The sequence below is a fragment of the Sinocyclocheilus anshuiensis genome, unplaced genomic scaffold (genome assembly GCF_001515605.1).
Source record: "Sinocyclocheilus anshuiensis isolate Anshui unplaced genomic scaffold, SAMN03320099.WGS_v1.1 scaffold80, whole genome shotgun sequence".
Lineage (NCBI taxonomy): Eukaryota > Metazoa > Chordata > Actinopteri > Cypriniformes > Cyprinidae > Sinocyclocheilus > Sinocyclocheilus anshuiensis.
In genome coordinates, this window is record NW_015554102.1 from 1,359,075 (window position 1) to 1,381,267 (window position 22,193).

Genomic DNA, 22,193 nt, shown 5'->3' on the forward strand with positions numbered 1-22,193 from the left:
TAGTCAGGATAGCACAATATTTAATTTCTTGACAGGAATGAAAATGAGGCTGTGAAAGAAATACAGTGCGTTTAATGGATTTCACTGATTATTCAGCTAAAGAAATGTCTTTCAAAACTCCATCAAACAGTTTTTGAAAACAGTTGTTGAGTTGTGAAAGTTACTTAAGACCTTAATACAGTGCGTGCCATTGTAAAGACCAGTGCTAGTTACTCAAAAATGTAATATATCATTACTAGTTACTCCTTTCAAAAGTAATATTATTATTACTTATTACTTTCCGGCAACAGTAATTACTTGTTACATTACTTTTCTTTCACGCCCCACATAAGTTGCATATATCTTCCCCATAAAATTCGTCTAAAATGTTACTTACAATATATTTCTGCCTCATCATTTGACCAAAATCCACATTGGATCGCAGACAGAAGTTATTACAAACACAAAATACAAAAGTGTTGTATTATTCGCATTAATTGTCATATGTAGCTTGAAGCTAACTGTGTAGCTATAATTTCTCTGTTATACACATATACAATTATATTCCATTATGTATTTTATCAAAAGAAATCATATAATTTCATAAGAAAATGTTTCATTCTCTAAAAAGATTTTATACCATTTATATCGGGATCAGAGGGATGTGGATGGGCAAGCCATGTAAGGCCAAAGTAATGCCACAGCTTACACATCAGTGTTCAGATCATCTTTCTCCTGACAAAATCAATGTAATGGGAAAATTTCCATCAGCTGAATGTAAGCTTTTTCATATTCCATATGCCTGCTGCACTGGTGACTTCATGTTTGTGCAAGTTGTGACTAGTAACTAGCTGTTTTATGGATAGTATATGAATATTCCTGGGGTGAAATGAATATCCTGCCAGTCACTCTTTCCAAAAGGCAGCTTGAAACTGCTTTTCATAACAATGTCATTTGATGCGTTTTTCTGTTTGTGTCCATGAGGGGGCGCCATGGATGAGGTTAGGAGGAGCTCATTAACACTCACTGAAATTCAAATAAAGGCGCATTTATTAGCTCACCTTTGCCATGACTCATTATTACTAATAGCTGGACAGTATTTAGAAACACATCCGGTGCATTAGAGAGTAATACGTATCGAGTCTGAGAAATGTATACATGTTTTTACATATGAAAATATCATAAATATTTTGTTTTTATAAAAAGTAAGCATGTTTTTGACATTTTAGACATATGCAACCCTGCCATTAATATTTCATGAATGTCTGAAAAACATTTAACTTCACAAAGAAGGAATGTGTCCATAGATATCAATGCAAATTAAAATCAAATGTACCTTACATAAAGCGACACTGACATTTGAACTGTAATGTGCTCAAATCACTACAATAAACTGCATGTAAAACAAACAACCGTAGACAAAGACACTGAACCGTAGACTGCACTGAACCCAAGCTTATTTAGCTCCTCCCCTTACATCTTAACATCCAATCCGAACGGATCATTCTGGCTAGTGGTCTCCGCCTACTGGCTGAACGATCTGTCAGTGGCAGCGGTCCATATTTTCGGCCGGGACAGTAGCACAGCCAGCTGCAGCGAAAGTGAGAAATAACTCCGTGAACTGGGATAATTCTGACCGCGAGGACTGATGAGCGAACAAAAACACATATGAAGGTAATAAAATTAATACTTCATGGAATTATGCCTTATTTTTTTGGAAATGATAGAGGGCGTGAATGTGATCTGGAGAGCGTGCTGGAGTGGAAGAGTGAATCTCAGATCCCAGGATAGACTTCCAGTACATTATCTCGCTATTATTATGACATGTGCACATTGGTTTTAAATATGATAAACATTGATTTCTAAGCCACACAGTATTTTTTCATACTCACTCGTGCACTTAATACTAGACTTGTTTTTATGGATTTAGATACAACTAGATACTTAGTTGTATGATCTTTATTGTATGTTCACTAAATGCTGTAACACAATGTTACAAACAGTCTTTTGTCCCTGTTTCTGTTTGTACCGGGCCGATGTCAGACATCTGATAGTTGGTTCTTCACATATTTGAGAAGTGCACTGATTGCCTGTTTAGCCACATGTGAAATGTTCCATATGTTCAGGGTGATTTTTTTAAACACTGAAAGGAAAGCTTTGTGTCCAACAGGAAACCTGATATCCGCAGAAGTGCTTTTTGCTGAACAGTGCTTGGATTTATGGCTCTTATTTCTAATCACGCAGTTTATAAAAGATTAACCATGCACTGATTCGTAAAACATGGGACAGATCATCACCTGCCATTATTAGTTCCTAAAACAGCAACATTTTCACTTGGAAAATTAACAAGAGATGGTATATTTGTGTTACAAGGGATTATTTCATTTGTTTTTCTATTTATTTTATCAAAATTATGACATTACTGTACCTGTGTCCTCAGATCATGTGTGAATTAACTTTAAAAAACTGTTAAATGTGTATATTTTAAAGAACTATTACTAATGTAAATGTACTAGATATAAAATATATAGGTTCGTTTATTTATTATATCTTATAAGGCTTATATCTGTGTGTGTACTTTTAGTCAACACCAGATATTTATGAAAAAATGAATGTATAAACTTGCACATACAGTACATAATATCTGTACAAAGTACCAGTACTCATCCTCTTCCCATTTTCACTTACTATGAGTTGAACTAGCTCATATAGGTAAAAATATTTGACACATTGTTCTTGTGATAGTGTTTATCCGTGATCCTTAACTTTATTCTATTTTTGTTTTGTAGCATTTTTTGTGCCAGTGTTTAAGAATCTGCGAACACTTTTTTTTCCGTAATGAGAAACGCTTTCAAATACGTTTGCCAGAGATTTGGACACATTTGTTAAAATGTTAATCTGAATGTAATCGCTCAGTTGATGTGTTTATTTGAATCAAACAAGCAGTGATTTGTAAAGAGCAGACGTGTGAGTGTTTGTCAGTGGTTGAAGATCAAAAATGTGGTCTAGCCTGTATGCAGTGAAATGCTCTGTTTTGACTGGCATGTCAGAATCAGTCACTCGAGAGCTGGGTTGAAGACATTCTCTCGGGTCAGGACGTAATTACACCAAAGAAGAGCTTGCTTCATTTTGCAGATTTTCCTGTAGGTCTAATGTATCCCGTTAATGGCCAGTTTTCCTTCAGTTTGAGAATGTGGCCCATATAACGTCAAAGACTGAGGATTTTGGTCTTCAGTAGCTGTAAGTAAATCAGTGCTTTGAACAACAAACATTGAGGGCAAATGAGAAAGTGCTGGAATGATCTTTTTAGCAATAATGTCAATGACAGCAGAAGTCTGAAGTCATGGTTTGTCACCTTAGTAACCACTGGGTGTCCCATCCTATACAAATTTACTTCAGAACCGCAAATCTGCAGCAATGAGGAAGCTATGCTCAGTAAAAAACACGGCGCTTCAGTCCAGCTTGACTCTTTACCCTGGGGAAAGGGTTGAGTTTAGAGTTTAGGATACAGTGTATTGACCTCATTTGAGCTGGGTTAACAGGTTTGTTTTACTATAATGTGCCAAATCACTGCACTCTGCTTTTATGCAAGTGTTATACAATAGCTCCCATTGTGAAATCATTCTGCACGGTGATATTTTGTTGTCTATGATCTGAATACTGCTTCAGAATCTTGAATTTGCAAGTCGTTAATAAGATGTATCAGTGACCGGGAGAAGCAGATGCTGGATCAGCTGTTAATATAGTCAAGATGAATTAGCATGCATTACAGTCTCGTCTGGAGTCTCTTTCTGTTAATATTTGATTAATGTGTGTGTGGGGGGTGTGAATTCCTGGAATTCCTTTCAGTCTGTGTAATCCATATAGTGTTTCTCTTTTTCCCGCTCTCACACTCTCTGTGGCTGTGTGAAGATTGTGTTTTGTTGCCAGATAATGGTTTTATTGTGCTTGTACAGGTTTAATGTGGGGTTACAGCATCAGAGCGGTGCCGTGAACCACACACCCATCTGACACATGTCCCGCTCTCTCATTACTGCTAATGATTCATTAAGCAAGCTGACATTATGCTGTGGTCTGATGTTTCTTTTAAGGATTGCCCTCAGCAGCTGTGGGTTAAGTCTGAGGTTTAGTGAGTTTTCAGTGAGATGAGGGAAGAGAAAAAGGTCTGTTCTTACATAAGCAGATGCTTTAAAGGAAGTTCAAGCAAAATAATAGGCTAGTTGTCATTATTTACTCATAATCATGTCATTCCAAAACTGCATGAATTTTTTTCTTCTTCTGTGGAACACAAAAGGAGGAATTTTAAAGATGGGATATAGTCTTCTTTTCTCCATGCGTTTATAAGAGTGCATTTATAAGTTTTCAAGCATTGATAAAGTAAAATCACAGGGAATGAAAATGGTCCATACTTTTAAGTCTGATCTTTCCAGTGAATCAATAGTTTACATAACTGATCCAAATGATTAGTTTACGAATCAGTCTGATCTTGTTCTTGAGAATAAAGTATAAATTAATGGCTTAAATATCACTCTGTACCACACAAATAGCTTTAATATGACATATGCATCGAATTGCATTGATCACTTTGATGACACTTTTGCTGTAGTTAATGTATCCTTTATGAAACTTTTAAGGTGCTATCACATTAAAGGCTATTGTCCATTGTCAATAGTGTAGAAATGCATGAAGAACAGCTCACACAGAAGTCACTTTCAGACAAAGAAGTTTTGTGTTGGTCAGCGTAGTGAATTCACGCAACCAACTTGAACCCATTCCGAAATCAATGCAGGGGAATTTTACTTGAAATTTCTATTGATGTGAATGGATTTCAAACTTGAAATTTCGCTGAGGAATGATAAATGTGACCACACAAATGTGAAAATATATGTATCTGAATGTTGTAGTGATACAAGAGATTTATTGGCTTCAAAAATCTTGGTGTGCATTTGGTTTTGGGAGCAGCAAACTGGCAACAAAGCCAGTAACTCTTTCTCTATAATATCTCTCTCTCTCTCACTGTCTCACGCACTTAGCCTTATTATTCATTTTATTATATAAAGTAGTGAAATATTATGCTGTTAAATAGCCTTGTTTCTCACTGCAGCTGTTACTGATTTCATCAGGATCGGTGTACTTAATGTGTAACCGATGGCTCATCGTTGTTGTGTGCCAGTTTTTTTCAGATTTCGTTAACTCGATGGTCTAAATGATTTGTTCACACATCAGACTGATCTGGTTCTCATAACTAAAGTAATGGCTTAAATTTCAGTCTGTGTTCATTCTCTCAGGTCTTGGCTGCTGTAATGAAGATTCAATGAAATGAGTCCTCTCTCCTATTAGTGTATTCAGTATTCAGTGTACTATAGTTTAAAGTTATGTTTCCTTTTTCTGGAATGCAGTTCTTGGTCAAATGTGGTATTTGTGTAATTGTTATTTACAGCCTGGCGTAGGAGGTTTCTTTAGACAAGATTCTTTAGGTAGAAAACTAGATTTTTCCCTTCTGACCTACACATTACAGCCACAGTCAGGGGCGTCATGCTCTTTTTAATTTTTTATTTTGAGTGGGCACCAGTGGGAGTCCTGGCTAGTTGAGATAAGACATAGGCCTAACCAAAGAAAAAACAACAGGCCAAGTCAAGTCACTTTTATTTATGTAGCGATTTAAACAATACAGATTTCAAAGCAGCTTTACAGTGTGAAACAGAAAAATAGTGTGTCAGTAATGCAAGAGGACAATAACAAACAGTCAGTTTTTCAGTTAAAGTCAGTTCATTGTTGATTCAGTGATCATCGTCCAGCTCAGTTCAAATAGTGGCTCTGCAATCAAGCTGACAATTTTGCCAGAAATTAAGTGTCCCCAACTAAGCAAACCAAAGGTGACAGTGGCAAGGAACCAAAACTCCATCAGTGACAGAAATGGAGAAAGAGAAACCAGGTTCAGTCAGACGAAACCAGCATGGTGTGAACAAAAAATATGTTAGTCTGGTGGTACAGGTTTTGTTTAGCATGCAAGAGGACTCTGGTTCCATTGACCTGATATATAATTGTGTTTAATAAACCAAACAAAAGTCCAACTGATGTGACAGCCAGTGATCTGCAGATTTGGTATTTTGATAAAACATAAAATGATGACAGACAGTATTTCCTAATCCAAATAGTGATAGAACCATATTTTATTTCAAATATTTTCAAGATTCTGTTGTTGGAAGGTTGTTAGCTTCAGTGTGTGTGGCTTTTATAGGTCCTCTTGAGAGGATATGAAGGCAGGAAGGATGCACTTGTGATCTGCACGGATAGTGTTTTTACCGGATGCTGCAGGATGAAGATTCCTACGGGAATAATAATGCAGTCTGTTTCCTATTTAGATTGAGTGGATGTAAATAATGGGTTAACCGACCCTATACACACAAACTGAAAACATAAGATGTTTCAGGCGGTTTGTGTCTCTGTCTGTGTAAGTGTTTATGTATTCGTTTGCATGCGATGTGGTCACACCATTAATACCAGAGCAATTTATAAAAGCATCAGTCAATGATGTCATAAAAATAAACATACAACTCTTAAGCAAACAGCAGTTTCTGTATCCATGGTTTAACGCAAATATTAAGTGTATAGCCTATCAAATCAGTGTGTAAGCAGACACAAACACACTCCGGTTGGATCACAGACTCCAGTGGTAATACTGTGTGAGTTATAAAAGTGAATTCCAGTTTTAACACACACATACAGACAGACACACATACTCTGGCTCTACAGACAGCCCGCAGTGTGATAGTAATGTCTGGATGACATCATTGCCCTGACATTATATTAAGTCTGGTCAAGCTGTGTAACTTTCTATTCAATAGAAGGAAGAAAATAGCATACTTGTCATCCTAGTAACACACTGCCGTGTAACCAAATTGAATCATATCAGGAAGTGATCTCATTAAATTGTCTTAGGGAAAAAACACCTAAAGGAACCTTTATGTATAGGGTTTTGATTCTGGGATTGATTGAAAAAGTTATTGTGAAAGGTTTTAAAGCTATGTGATAAAAAATTAGATGTATGATTTATGCACATCAGTAAACAATCCCTCCTAACATATCATATTCTACATTATTTTAAATAAACTACCATTTAAAAGTTTGGGGTCAGTAAGATTTTTTAAAGAAATTAAGAAAAAAATCAGCAATTGATCAAAAGTGACAATAAAGACAATTGTAATGTCATGAAAAAAATATTTTTCAAAAAAATGCTGTTCTTTTGAAATTTCTATTCATCAAAGAGTCCTGAAAAAAAAAGATAATGGTTTCTACAAAAATATTAAGCAGCACAACTGTTTTCAACGTCGATAATAAGAAGACATTTTTCTTGAGCACCAAGTCAGCATATTAGAATGATTTCTGAAGGATCATGTGACACTGAAGACTGGAGTAATGATGCTGAAAATTCAGTTTTGCCATTACAGGAATAAATTGCATTCTAAAATATTAATAATAAAAATAGAAAACAGTTAATTTAAAGGGGTCATATGATGTTGCTAAAAAGAACATTATTTAACATTTCGCAATGTCACTGTTTTTGCTGTATTTTTGATAAAATAAATTCAGCCTTGGAGAAACTTAAACATTAAAAAATCATACAGACCCCAAACTTTTGAATGGTACTATGTAAGGGATAACTGGTAATGATTCTGAATATTAATGCTAATAAAGCCACAACATGAAGTGTAGTGGATGTTACACCTGAGAGGTGCATTCATTTTCTGTTCGTCATCAATTATACCACAGTTACTACATATGTTTATCACAACACATTTTAGTTTTTTTGTTTTTTTTTGTACCTAAAATGCTCTGGTGTATAGAACTACTCCCTTATGCAACCAATTAAGTATATTGTCCGGAAACAACGTGGCAAAATTAAATGCAGCTGCAATGTGGTCATCAAACCTGAAACTAACTGTGCAGTTATGAAAATTATTCTACACCCTTAGAGTCGTTCAATCGGACAATGTTGTTGTGTGAAGTTACTATATGGCAATGATGATGATGTTCAGCTGTGGGTTAAGGGAGTAATTATACAGAATGATCATAATTCGCACAAATATTTTATAAATCAGTGGTCACACAGATTGTGTTTTGGTGTTTGGCAGGTTTTCCTCTGTCCTTCTGCTCATACACACTCCAACATAAATGGAAATAAGAACCCAGACACAGCAAGCCAAACCTTAATGGTTAAGGAAAAACCGTCCATTACACTGCAGCCCAATCCAGATCTGTCTGTGTCACTTGCTGTAAGCAGAGAAATTATTCACAAGAGCATTCAAACACACTGAATGCGTGTGTGTGTGTGACTAGACTGAGGGAATCCGTTACAGTACAGCAGTTGAACTCGTTCACTGGAGACCTCTGTGCTGATATGCTAATAGCTTCCTGCGTTTATGTGGTCTGACGGAGAGCCAGGCCACAATGCAGAGACGCCGAACACTGCTGTGCGTGTGTTTTAATGTTCATGAATGCCAGACTCACACAAATGTCATTTCAGATCAAGAGTGATTCACTGATGAAATGTGTGGAACTTTATTGCATTTCTAGGCCAGAGAAATTGATCGGTGTGTGTATGTGGTATGATCCTGTTACATTGGTCTCAGTACAGTTATACAGTGCATGACCTGCTAAAACATTGACTTATATCGCCAGACCTGTAAATCAGCGGTTTTGCTTCAGGGCCCAGATACTGTATTCATCTGTTTGTTTGTTACAGGGCAGCAGGATGAATGTGGAGACTCTCAGTAAAGCTGAACTTCTGATGCTGCTCAGCATTCTGGAAGGAGAACTGGAAGCACAAGATGTAGTCATACACACACTCAGGGTAAGAGCGCACACACACACACATGCATGCATTTATAGCTGAACTGTGTCAAGAATAGATAAAGTAAAGTTTGGCAAGAAAAAAATATGAAAAATAAATGTTTAAAATGCTTATAAATGCTTTAAGATTGACGGACAGAAAGTCAAAGTCAGAAAGACCAATGAAAACTTTATGCATGCAATTCTTGCAAATTTACACAACTTCAGACCACATTAGATTTTAGTAGACCCCTAAGAAACCAACAGAGAACAAGTAAAAAAGACTTTAGTAAAAACCTTATACTTTAAAACTTTATACATGCAATACATGCAATGTTACAACATACAACACACACACACACACACACACACACACACACACACACACAAGTCAGAAAGACTAGTGAAAACTTTACTTGCAGTACATGCAATATTACACAACTTCAAACCACATTAGACCTTAGACCCCCACAGTAGACCCCTAAGAAACCATGCACAACAACAGGCAATGTCAGACACTCATCAGACCCTATGAAACCACATTAAAATCCTGTTAGATGTTAAAGAAACCGCTAAAAGTTCTCTGTTTATTGATGACCATTATTGGTAACATTATTAACGTTGCTGGCAATATATGCTAGCATAATGTAAGGCATGTTGTCTTCTAGTTGTCTTATAAACCTGGCATTGCATATTACTATTATTGTTAGCTCTTTGACTAATTACTTTTGTTCCTCTTTTGGATAAAAGTGTCTGTTAAATGCAAAAATGTAAAATATTATTAACATGCTGCTTAGTGTTGTTTTAACTAGAATGTTGATAGCACATTTTGCATTGTATTAGGTATTGCTAACACATTTTAGCACATTGGTAGCATGTTTTAACTTGTTTCTAACTTGTTTCAGCATGTTGCCAAAGCTTGTGGCCAAACAAGTTTCCTTAGCACTTACCCTGCCTACAAACCAAAAACTCTGCCCCAAACTCAAGTTAATGTTGCTGCAAGCGAGTAAGCGAGCAAGTTAATGTTGCTGCAAGCGAGTTGTTATAGAACAACAAGTGTTTTGGGAAAACAACCTATAGACTAGTTGTAGGCTTACTTGTACAGTAGTTGTGTCTGCATATTAAGCTGGGATAGGAGACAGCATTGCATTGAAAAAATTACATATTTCAGCTTTAATAAATGTGAATTTTGAGCAGTTGTGAGATTTCAGGTGTTATTTTTACACATACTCCTCAGCTCTGTATGTGTATAGATTTGTGTTATGTAACAGGCAGTATGTGATCAGTGTTTGGTGTGGACTAGTGGTCAGGAACCACAGGAAGTGTGTCGGGGCTACTCAGGAAAGAGGCAGACAGGAGAACAATGGCAGGCAGTGCTATTCCTGTAAAACACACACACACACACACACCAATTTTTGTGGGGGCATTCCATAGATGCAATGGTTTTTATACATCTATACTGTATTTTCTATCCGCTTACCCTAAACCAACCCCTCGCACAAAACTTTCTGCTATTTTGGATTTTCAAAACAATCACGAGGACCAGAGCAGACCATGTAAACTACATCAATTAAAGGGATAGTTCACCTAAAAAATAGCATTTTTGCATGAATATTAATTAGATCATGCAGAAGTTCCCAAAGAATTGAATAAATATTCATGAACTATGCCATAATTTGATTCATTTATTTGCTGTCTGATTAGTGCACACTTCTCAGCATCTTCCTTTCAGCCATTAAGGTCATCATAAAACATAAATAATATTCATGAGCACAGTCTTCATCCTATTAGGATTTATAAATTACTACATGACAACATGTACATTCTACATACAAACATTTTAGGTAGTTATTTCTTATATGTTTTTATATGAGAGCAATGTTCTTATACATTATTGAATGTTTTTAAAGTTATTAAAAATATGATAAATATATTTTATTTATAATATATTAACTAAAAAAAATTACTGTAAAAATGTTATCTCGAAAAACAGTTATTACTTCTTAACACTTAAACAAGTGTTAGCACAGAGCCCAGCCCTACAGCTTTCTTTATCATTACTCACTTAATTCTCCATAAGATTCCATTTGATTTTATGCTTTGTTAAGCACACAAATTAAATCAGCTGTGCTCAATTGAGTCTTTACTCCTCAAAACTAGAACAAATGTAGTTCATTTTTGCGTGTACTCATACTGACACACAACAGAAGCCCACAGTGTTCCCTCTGGATATATATAGTGTGTGTGTGTGTGTGTGTGTGTGTGTGTGTGTGTGTGTGTGTGTGTGTGTGTGTGTGTGTGTGTGTATGTAATTATTAATTATTCTGTAATTATTCTGTCTGATGCTGTAGTTAAAGAGTTAACACGGCGTTAATAACAGAGAACAGCAGCTTCACATGAGCTCAGGGGTGTGTGTGGGAAAGATGGAAACATGAGACGAGGGGCTGAGCCACTAAAGCTGCGCTGGTGTCTCACTGTGACCTGCTGATCAACTGCTGACTCTTTGCGCTGGACTATGAGTTTAGTTTGTGGGACATTGAAAACAACACAGAGAAGCTACATTGATCTGAAAGTGAAAGTTACTTTTGGTTATATATTAGTGTATTCACAATACATAGTTTCTTTTACAGACACATCTGTACTTTTTACAGCGACTTGTTCTGTCAACATCTTATACACGTGAATAGGCTTTGTTCACGCTGTGCACAAATCTGATTTGGTTTCCAAATTCAATCTTAAGGTCATTTTGCAAATGATCCGCTTACAGTTCTGTCTGAAACCGTTTAGTCAGACAATAGTCAAGTTAGTGTTTTACGCAATTGTATTCCTGCAATGGCAAAGCTGGATTTCAGTGTCCTTCAGAAATCCTTTTAATATGCTATATATTTCTAATATGATATACAATTGTGCTGCTTTTTTTGTGTGCAATTTTTATTTATTTTTTATTTTTTGCTTGCAGGATTTTTTGATAAATAGAACATTCCGAAGAACAGCATTTATTAAAATAGACATCTTTTGTAACAATGTCAAAGGTTTGACTGCCACTTTTGATTAATTGTAAGCATTTTTGATTAATAAAATTATTAATTTCTCTCTTTGTTTTTTTTTTACAATAGTGTAAATTCACTACTACTTGGATGGATATTGTCAGCAGTGTCTGGTGCATCTGCCTTATTTATCTGTCCAAAACCACTGACTAATTGATGCATTTACTATTCAATACATAGTGAAAATATCCTGATTATTATCAGATTTCAAATAACACATGGACATGTTTTTTTTTTTTTGCTGTTGTTTGCGGTCTACAGATTTCAGGCAGATTTATGAAATCAGATTTTTGCTCCCTGTCTGAACAAAGCCTTAGTGTATAAGTGTGCCTCTTTTACTGCTCAGCCCGTGGCAAGATACTAAGTGTGTGTGTGTGTGTGTGTGTGTGTGTGTGTGTGTGTGTGTGTGTGAGTGTCTTTAAAGGCTTCATTTGACTTTCTTCCTGGGCAATAAGGGCTTTAGTCACAGAGGGAACCTTGAGAGGCCCTTTGGGCTTGAGTCTTTGATCATGAATGTGGCGTTGTGTGCGTGTGTATGTATATGTATGTGTGTGTCACTTCAGTTCCCTCAGAATCTCCTGTATATCCCGGCAGTAGTGAAGCAGTGCATGCTGGGAGAACAGTGTCAATCACATTAGATGTTTTGGAAGCCTCCAGATCAACTGCAGCGCTTTTTGCTCCTCCTTTTGAGTTATTTTCCCATGGCTCATTCTGATGTAATGGAGGAGCCAGTATCCCGAGGGCTGGTGGTTAAAATGGGAAACCAGCCGTTAATATGACTCACTCACTCACTGTTTCATCATCTAAGCCTTATAAAGGAAGATCAGATCTGTTCACAGGTCTCTGAAAGGGGAATTTCATGAATAGGGAATTCCAAGTTAAAAATCACAGTCCAAACAGACTAAACAAGCCAGTTTGTTTGTTTTGTCTTAGGGAGGATGTCTAGCCCGTGTTTTACCTTATAAATGTGACTCATTTCCACACACACACTCACTCACAGAGAAAACCAATGGGGTTCCTCGCTCTTCTGAACTGCCTGGAGTGTGTGTTTGTGGGTTGATTAGAGGGATGTAGGATTCCTTCTGTGTGAACTTCCTTCCAGGAAGTCTCCTGATTCCTCTCTGTCTCCGACGGTAAGCGCCTCAGATCAGCAAGAGCTTGATTAAAAACAGCAACAGCACAAAGAGCGTCCTGCTCTGTCCTGAATATATATTACTAATCTCACAGCAACACACACAGAGTAAAATAATATATTTAGTCAATAAAAAAATTACCATAAAAACTACAATAACTGAATCATGCTTCACTGAGATCCCACTGTGCAGGAATACCCATAAGCCCCTGCTTGTAAATAATCAAATTAATTATCCTTGGATGAGCAGTGGGACTTAAAGGGATTATGTAAATAGTTATTATTTAGAGCTAAAATAGTAAGTTAAATCATTAAAGCTAAATGTCTTGTGTTTAGAAACCTGCTATTCTCATTTGTTTTTTCTACCAATAAACTCGTACAAACTGAAGTCGTATGTCAGCTTTTGAGGAAGTACTGGCTACTGAGTTGTGATTCTGTTGCAGTTCATCTACAAATGTACAACAAAAAATGACTGTGCTGACTCAAGTAATCTTTGTGATTGCTACATTACAGGATGTCTTGAACTGTAATTAACTGCAGAGCTATTATGGGATAGGCTGTTACTGTAAGTATGGCAACTGTGCCAGTAATTTACTGTAAATGCACAGTGAAATCTTTTATAGTGCAGAGAAAGCAGAAAAATGAGTATGTTCAAAATAAACATCTTGAGACTGACAGGGCTAAATATAGTAGCTGGATTTCTGGTGGGAAAGCCATTTGCTAGTGTGTGTAGTGCTGTCTGTCCTTGTAGACTGTTATTGTTTGTGTGGGTGTGTGTCTGGTCTGGATGGGAAGAGAGACAGTCAACAAAGCTTTGTTTACAACTGGAAAATATTAATATATTACTAAAGAATTCCAATATTTAATATAGATGTGTCAAATAAAAAAGGTACATTACCATTCAAAAGTTTGGTGTCGGTAAGAAGTTTCTTATGCTCACCAAGGCTGCATTTATTTGATCAAAATACAGTAAAAACAGATATTATAAAGTATTACTACAATTTAAAATAGCCATTTTCAATTATTTAAAATGTAGTTTATTCCTGTGATGACAAAGCTGAATTTTCAGCAGTCATTACTCCAGTCTTAAGTGTCACATGATCCTTCAGAAATCATTCTGATATATTTACATTTACATTTATTCATTTAGCAGATGTATTCATTTGATATACAGATTTGGTGATCAAGAAACACTCTTATTACTACCAGTGGTGAAAGCAGTTGTTGTTGTAGATTATTGCTGCTGCTGCAAAGCAAGTACAGGAACTATACAGTGCTGTGAGTATTTAAGACATACTGCTGTTGCACAAATAGCATATAATAACCCATAGCAGATCTATACAGGTGGAGCTGGGGAAGGTGGAGGGTTTCAGAGGATCTCTGAAAGTGTAGTGCGAACTGCTCTAGTGAATGCTAACCAGCCATTTAAATGTAAAGCAGTAAGCTCATTGGCTGCATATGTAACATGAACCAATCAGCTTGTGCCAAGTAGTTTAATGCTGTGAGTATCATCAATTTGCGTTAACGACCCATCAGCCTACGCCATCTAGAGTTTCATGTCATAAATGTTGGCATAAATGTTGTATTGCCACTTTTGATAAATTTAATGTATCCTTGTTGAAAAATGTAATAATTTCTTTCATAAAAATAAAATCTTTATGACCCTGAACTTTTGGACTGTAGTATATATCAAAATATTGGTTGCTAGGACAGTGCTTTGCATTTGGTAAAGTGTTCCAGGTGGTTCTTTACTCTTTTGCCAAAGTGAATCATTCTTCATATCATATTATTTATGTCTGTAGCACAAATTGTGTAGGGTGAGTTACAGCCAAAAATCGAATAATTAGTGTATTCGATCAAATGTATAACCCGTAGTATGAACAGTAGTAATAGTGATGTTTGTCTTGCCGCTGTCTCATCTGTTTCCCTCAGTTGTGTCTCTCTCTGATCTCTGGATAAGGTCACTCAGAGGCCGGCAGGGCCACAGATTAAAGCCTCTAGGGCTGGAAATGGACTGTAATTTTCTATAATGATGTTGAGTAGTATGCAACACTGCTTAATGCTGAAGTTAAACAAATAAACTATCCAGCCTGGTGGTCTTAGACACACTTAACACACTCACACTGCTTCATCATAGACATAAGTACAATATGAATTTCTGCTTGATACAGAGAGACTGAGAAACAGAAAATGTATGTTAGAGTTAACAGCCTGGATTTAAATGGTAGTTGTGGTTACATCTGCCGCATTGTGCTGATCAATATGCCGATGTTCACACCCAGTACACACCACACCCTCTGTGATTTTCTGTGTTATTAAAAGACTTTGAGTCTTAGACTGAATGATCACAGATAATAACCAGCGAACGGTGGAAGCTGAGGTCTCTTGAAGTCTGGTTGGTTAAATATTACTTTCTTTCCCACTTGCATTGTGATCAAGCAGATAAAAGTCTTCGTTTTTGTTTGCGTTGGTGTGTTTAAGGAGGACACAAAGGCGTGCTCATGAAAATTCCAAATGTGTATGCGTCATGTTGTACAAGACACGTTAGCCTGATGAGATCATGATTCTTCGCCTGTAATTCACAGTATAATATTGGATATTAGACATTTTTTATTTATCGGAATTCACCAATATGGCATATTAGTTTGTAAATGTGCATTTAATTGTAATTCCATTTATTTTTATATTTAGATGACCTTTGCCTTCATCATATGATGTAAAGTAAAAGCTGGCATTTAATTAATATTCACCCTATCTATTTTCTAAACTTGTTGTTAACTTACTGTGAACAATTCATCTGTGGATATCTTTTTTTTATTGACCTATGTAATTTTTTATCAAAATAACAACTGGATCTTCCAGTGAAATCACAGACTTCTCTCTGATGATGTATGCCAGACTTCACCGATCGTTTAGTCAGCTCAAAGGGATAGTTCACCCAAAAATGAAAATTCTGTCATTAATTACTCACCCTCGCGTCGTTCCAAACCTGTAAGACCTTCGTTCATCTTCAGAACACAAATTAAGATATTTTTGATGAAATCTGAGAGCTTTCTGACCCTCCATAGACCCTGTTTTCTTTGCGCACAAAGAAACATAAAATTGATGTCACATGGACTATTTTATCTTTGTCCTTACTACCTTTCTGGGCCTTGAATGGTAGTTCCCTTGCTGTCTATGCAGGGTCAGAAAGCTACAATTTTTTACTTTTTTGATAATCCCTTTTACTCAAATGTATGTCACAATAGAAGAAGATCTACTGCTTCTTCTGTATGTAAATAAAGGTAATTTTTAGCAAGTCTCAATATATATATATATATTATATATATATCCACAATACTTCTACACATAATACTATGGAATTTAAATGTTGACTAATAGTGGTAGTAGTATTAGTAGAACAGCATGAAAAGGTCAGAGGAATACAGCAGGATGCAGCATGTGTGTCACCCAGAACATAAACCACATGTCTATTCCAGTCCTGAATTTAGTGTGTGTGTGTGTGCCTCCCATCTGCTGATCTGTTTAGTAAGACCACCCCATCCCTCCTAAATTAGTCACACTGCCCCCCGTTTCATCCCTCACACAAGCGTACACATGCACAATGAGTAGTGAACAACACCTCCTACAGCTGGGCCTTTTGTGGTGTGAGCCCCCCTCTCCATCCCTTCAGCCCAGGGGAGGTTTAACACCTGCCCGCAGAGGAGGGGTCAGGGTGGGGGTCAGGGCTGCGATTATGTTTTGTGAAAATAGATCTGATAGTGACCAGCTGTAATTGCATCACGATGTGTTTAGACATCCTGCTTTCTCTTTATGTCTCTCATAAAAACACATGGCCCATATGCAAACATAATGTAAGGTATTAATCAGTCATTCTGTGAACTTGCTGTATAATCACAACAGAAACCAGTTACTTATTCCTATGTTTTTCCTATCTACCTTTGACATTTTTTAGGCACAACAGAGAGATGCATTTGTACAAGAGCGATATGGACATTACAACCTCCGTGACCCCTTCATAGCACTGCTGAGAGACAGCGAGCTGTCGCAGGCTCAGGATGATGGAGGGCAGAGTCCCGTGTGTCTGAACCCGCTGGGCGTGTTGAAGCTAGTGATGGCCCACTGCACCAACATGAAGGAGAAAATGATGAAACAGCTCGCTGCTGCAGAGAGGAGACGCAGATGGGTGAGAGACAAAGACTGAGATCTGAGCTACCTACCTAGGCTGTATTTTTAGACTCCTATGTGAAGGCTGTACTTTTCAAAATAAAGGTTCTTTATTGGCACCTGTGGTTCCATGAACAACCTTTAAAATCCATGAAATCTTTCTATTCCACAAAAGGTTCTTTATGGTGAAAAATTGATTTTGAAAATATTCTAAACACCAAGAAAATGGTTATTTTAAGAACTGTTCACTAAAATGGTTCTTTGGAGAACCAAAAATGGTTTTTCTATGGCTTCGCTATGAAACCTCCATGTTAGTACTTTTATTTGTGACCCTGGACCACAAAACCAGCCATAAGGGTCAATTTTTTGAAACTGAAATGTATTCATAATCTGAAAGCTGAATAAATAAGCTTTCCATTGATGTATGGTTTGTTAGGACAGGACAATATTTGGCCGAGATACAACTATTTGAAAATATGGAATCTGAGGGTGCAATAAAATCAAAGTATTGATAAAATCGCCTTTAAAGTTGTCCAAATGAAGATCTTAGCAATGCATATTACTAATCAAAAATTAAGTTTTGATATGTTTATGGTAGGCAATTTACAAAATATCTTCATGGAACATGATCTTGACTTAATATCCTAATGATTTTTGGCATAAAAGAAACATTGCTCATTTTGACCCATACAATGTATTGTTGGCTATGACTGGTTTTGTGGTCCAGGGTCACATTTTTAGGAGTGTGGTAATGCTAAACAGCTGTAGGTGTTAAAACTAGTGAGGAGTGCTATTAATGTCACTTTAATCAGTCACTTTGGATGCTGGGTTTGAAGGTAGCTGCCTCTATAGACAGTAGACTAGCTCACAAGGTTTTGGAACAGAGCTTGAGTGCATGTATTGAAAATACATATGTATGCTTATGGAACTCAGTTCTTTGAAAGAAAAAAAAGTTTTTATTTATTTTATAAACATTGTATGAAAGATTAATCCAAAATTAAACACAACTATTCTCTCTGTTATGTACATTGGGTGAGTCTTATTTTGAAAGGGAGCAGATCTCTGAATAACAATGCTTGATCTTCTGACCAAACACTCTTTTTTTTTTTTTTTTGCTTCTATGATAATTATGCTCATAAACATAAGAAAAATAATGTGACTCATTTAATGTGACTCAAACGTCATTAACTCAAATGAAATAATATATGCCCACTGTTTATTAGGTGGTGCAGCCATAATTAGTCATCTTTCTTGACCTGATGTTTGAATGTGTGTATGCCTGTAGGTAATAGCAGATTTAGAAGAAGAGAAACGACGGCGTGCTCAAGACAATGCTGCGGGTGATGACATCACTGCCATGCTGGAGAAGGAACGAGACAGACTTCTGCAACAGGTAACCAGGCAACGCCACCAAAACATATATACACATGCACAAACTGTGGCATTATAAATACAACATAAACTGCAAAATAAAAGCAATCACAGCACCCTGTGCCAGCAGATTTTGTGTGGCTTTGTTGTGTAACTGTTGCCGCAGATGTCTTTTCTACGGAGGAAAGGCTCCATTGTTTTTATGGACTGTGGTGCATAAGAGTCCGTCCACCTCTGTGTGTGTACGAAGACATTCCATTGTGTTTTTATGGGATTAGGATAAGGTGATGTTAAGGTCAAAGTACAGACTGTAGTATTATGTAAAAGGCCCTTCCTGCCCTGCCCTGGCCTGAGTTTCTCTTACACACAGACACACACACGCACACACACACTCTCACACACTTATTTTTTTGGATGCTTGACCATGGCTCTCACACATTCTGTAGCTCATAGGGTCCTGAAGTCTTAAAGATATTCATAAGTATTGTTTGAGGCAGGAAGAAGCAAGTAAACAAGATATTTTCAAGAACAGTTGTATAATTCATCTTCGATATTGTCTGCGTAGTGTTATTCCCTCTGACTTTACTAATATCTTCGAATTTTTGAAGTGACATCTCTTGCTTTTCTTCTTCACAGCTGGAGTTTGAGAGGGCTCAAGTCGAGCGTTTAGAACGTGAGCGGTCAGTCCTGTCGAATCAAGCTGAGGAGGATTTAGCGCAGCAGCAACAGTTATCCTCGACACTGGCGAAAGAATGTCAGAAGGCTACAGCACGGGCAGAGGAGGAGAGCCAGCGAGTTGCAGAGCTCAGCCGCCAGCTGGAACAGGAGAGCAGTACCATCAAAACCCTAAAGGGGGAGCTGGAGAGCGAACGTGCTCATGCTCAGCAGATAGAGGCGAGAGCTGAGAGAAAGCTGGCCGAATTGGATACAGAGCGCGAACAGATGAGAGGGAAACTACTGAAGGAAGAAAAACGATATCAGGAGATTTTGGAGAAGTTCAATAGCCTAAAAAAAGAGTTGGATGAAATGAAAGAAAGAGAAACGGCAGGACTGGAAAAGGACAATGAAGAAAATGTAAAAACCACAGGGATCATGCCTCCTCTTAGTCAAACAGAAGTCGATGGCAAAGCCATTGCATCTAAATCATCTCCGCAACCCAAGCTAAATGGCCACCACACTCCCAGAGAACCAGAGTCTCCAGCAGACGAGAGGTGCAAGGAAGTGGGATCGGTGGACAATGGGGTAGTACTCCCTGGAGGAAGTGGAGCCTTGCAGTGTCTCTCCCCAAGCAGTCCTGCCTCGTCCTCCCTTAGCTCATCTCCTTGCTCTTCCCCAGTACTGACCAAGCGTCTGGCCTCTATAGGCTGCTCTAGTCCGACCTATCCATCCTCTTACCAGGCCAGCATCAACCAGCGATTCCAAGCAGCACGCCACAAGTTTCAGCAGCAAGCTGAGGCAGAGCAGCAACACGGAGCATCCGTTGTCCACTCACCTCGAGACCTCTCTCCTACTGCGGCTGCTCCTACTACTCCAGACAATTCTACTGCAAAGCAGATTGCCCGCAACACTGTCACTCAGGTGCTGTCACGGTTCACGAGCCAACAAGCAACAAGCAAACTCCCTCCGTCCAACAGCTCGCCCTTTGGCACTGATTACCGCAACCTAGCCGCAGCCTCCTCGCCGACAGGGAAGAGCCCACTGGTTCTTTCACCAGGGATCCACTCACCAATAATTCCTAGGGCGGAGAAGATTCATCCACCCTCTGTTCCTCCTAAAAAGCAGGGGGTCAACCAGTCTCCCGGCTCACCGGTTCCTTCTGGCAGGGCCAGCCACTTCCCCGAGCTCTCGGGGAGCTGTGGTCTCACCAGTGGTCAGGAAGATGCAAAAGAGCTTGACTTGGTCGTGTCGTGATCTAGTTAACCAGCCTGGAGTTCACACCTGTTGAAGCCTTCTCCACTCCATTCCATCCAGTGGCATCTAAAGCACTCTTGAGAACCTCAAGGTTTCCTTCTTTTATTTTCACCCTTATTGTCATGTCATACTTGTCAATTCTTGTCCTTAAAGGGATAGTTCACCCAAAAATTAAAATTCTGTCATTAATTACTCACCCTCATGTCGTTCCAAACCCCTAAGACCTTCATTGATGGAATCTGAGAGCTCTCTGACCCTCCATAGACAGCAATGATATTACCACGATCAACACACAGAAACGTAGCATCTGTAAAATAGTACATGTGACATCAGGGGTTCATCCGTAAATTTACGAAGCTACGAGAATACTTTTTGTGCGCAAAGAAAACAATAATAACATAATTTATTCAGCAATTCTTCTCCCCAAGTTACCGTCTTCCACCATTTTGGAGAGTACCCCAGAAAGTAAATTGCTGTAAGTTGCTGAATAAATTATGTTATTATTGTTTTCTTTGCGCACAAAAATAATTCTCGTAGCTTTGTAAAATTACGGTTGAACCCCTGATGTCATATGGATTATTTATCGATGTCCTTGCTACGTTTCTGTGCGTTCATCATGGTAATATCCTTGCTATCTATGGAGGGTCAGAGAGCTCTCAGATTCCATCAAAAACATCTTAATTTGTGTTCCGAAGATAATCGAAGGTCTTACAGGTTTGGAATGACATGAGGGTGAGTAATTAATGACAGAATTTTCATTTTTGGGTGAACTATCCCTTTATATGGATAGTTCATCCAAAAAATGAAAATTCTGTCATTATTTACTCACCCTCATGCCTTTATGACCTTTTTTGGATCTTTTTGCTTTCCTGGACTTTCAATGGAGGGACAGAAAACTCACTGAAAAGTATCTTAATTTGGGTTTTGATGATTACTCAAAGTAATCATCCAATGTTTGGAACAACATGAGGGTGAGTAAATGCAGACAAAATTTTCATTCTTGGGAGAACAATCCTTTTAAGTACCTCGTTTTGGATGTCTCCTTATCTGAAACAGTTCAGGTCTTGGAACCTTTACAAATGAGCTAATGTGGTAAAGAAAGACATCCAGAATGTGCAGTGATACAATACTCCAGGACTGAAAACCACTGGTCTGAAAGGGTAGCCAACCCTTCTTCTGGAGAACTACCTTTCTGCAGAATTTTGCTCTAACTTTAATCAAACAACCCTGAACCAGCTAGCCAAGGTGTTTAGGATTACTTGAAGATTAAAGGCAGGCTGTGTTGGAACTGAGCTCTGCATGAAGGTAGCTCTCTAGAAACAGTTGGTTACCTCTGTTCTAGTGTACCTTGTTCTTTTTCTCCAAGGTTGTCTAACTCTGATTTTGGAGAGTCACCTACCTGCAGAGTTTAGCTCTAACCCTGATTAAACACTCCTTAACCAGCTAATCAAAGTCTTCAGGATTACTAGAAATGTCCAGGCGGGTGTGTTGGAGCTAAACTCTGTTGAAAGGTGGTCGTCCAGGAGCAGGATTGGACATCTCAGATGCAGTCACGATTAAGGCTGGCCACACACTAGACAATTTTCAACCGATTTTAAAACCATGGGAGACCACAGTCATGAAGACAGTTTTAACCTTATAACCATTCCATCTCGATTGGGAACAGTTAAATAATCGTAATGACACCACACAATAGAGCATTCCTCCCCCGCCCCGATTGTTCGGGGGAGAAAATCGGCCTTAAAATCTTCTAG

The 22,193-nt window shown here is 37.9% G+C and overlaps 1 protein-coding gene across 1 annotated transcript; it reads left to right on the forward strand.

Moving 5' to 3' along the window:
- The first annotated feature begins 1,540 nt into the window (after positions 1–1,540).
- On the forward strand, positions 1,541–20,642 carry LOC107669604 (CTTNBP2 N-terminal-like protein). Its single transcript, XM_016461905.1, has 5 exons — positions 1,541–1,653; positions 8,726–8,833; positions 16,946–17,176; positions 18,443–18,550; positions 19,165–20,642. Exons 1-5 carry the CDS (start codon positions 1,648–1,650, stop codon positions 20,437–20,439), a joined length of 1,728 nt encoding a protein of 575 aa, XP_016317391.1. The 5' UTR covers positions 1,541–1,647; the 3' UTR covers positions 20,440–20,642.
- The last annotated feature ends 1,551 nt before the right edge of the window (positions 20,643–22,193 follow it).

Excerpts from the sequence above, each read along its gene's own strand:
- LOC107669604 (XM_016461905.1), top strand. Across the intron at positions 8,834-16,945 it reads TAGTCATACACACACTCAGG|GCACAACAGAGAGATGCATT; the intron begins GTAAGAGCGCAC and ends GACATTTTTTAG. Across the intron at positions 17,177-18,442 it reads CAGAGAGGAGACGCAGATGG|GTAATAGCAGATTTAGAAGA; the intron begins GTGAGAGACAAA and ends GTATGCCTGTAG.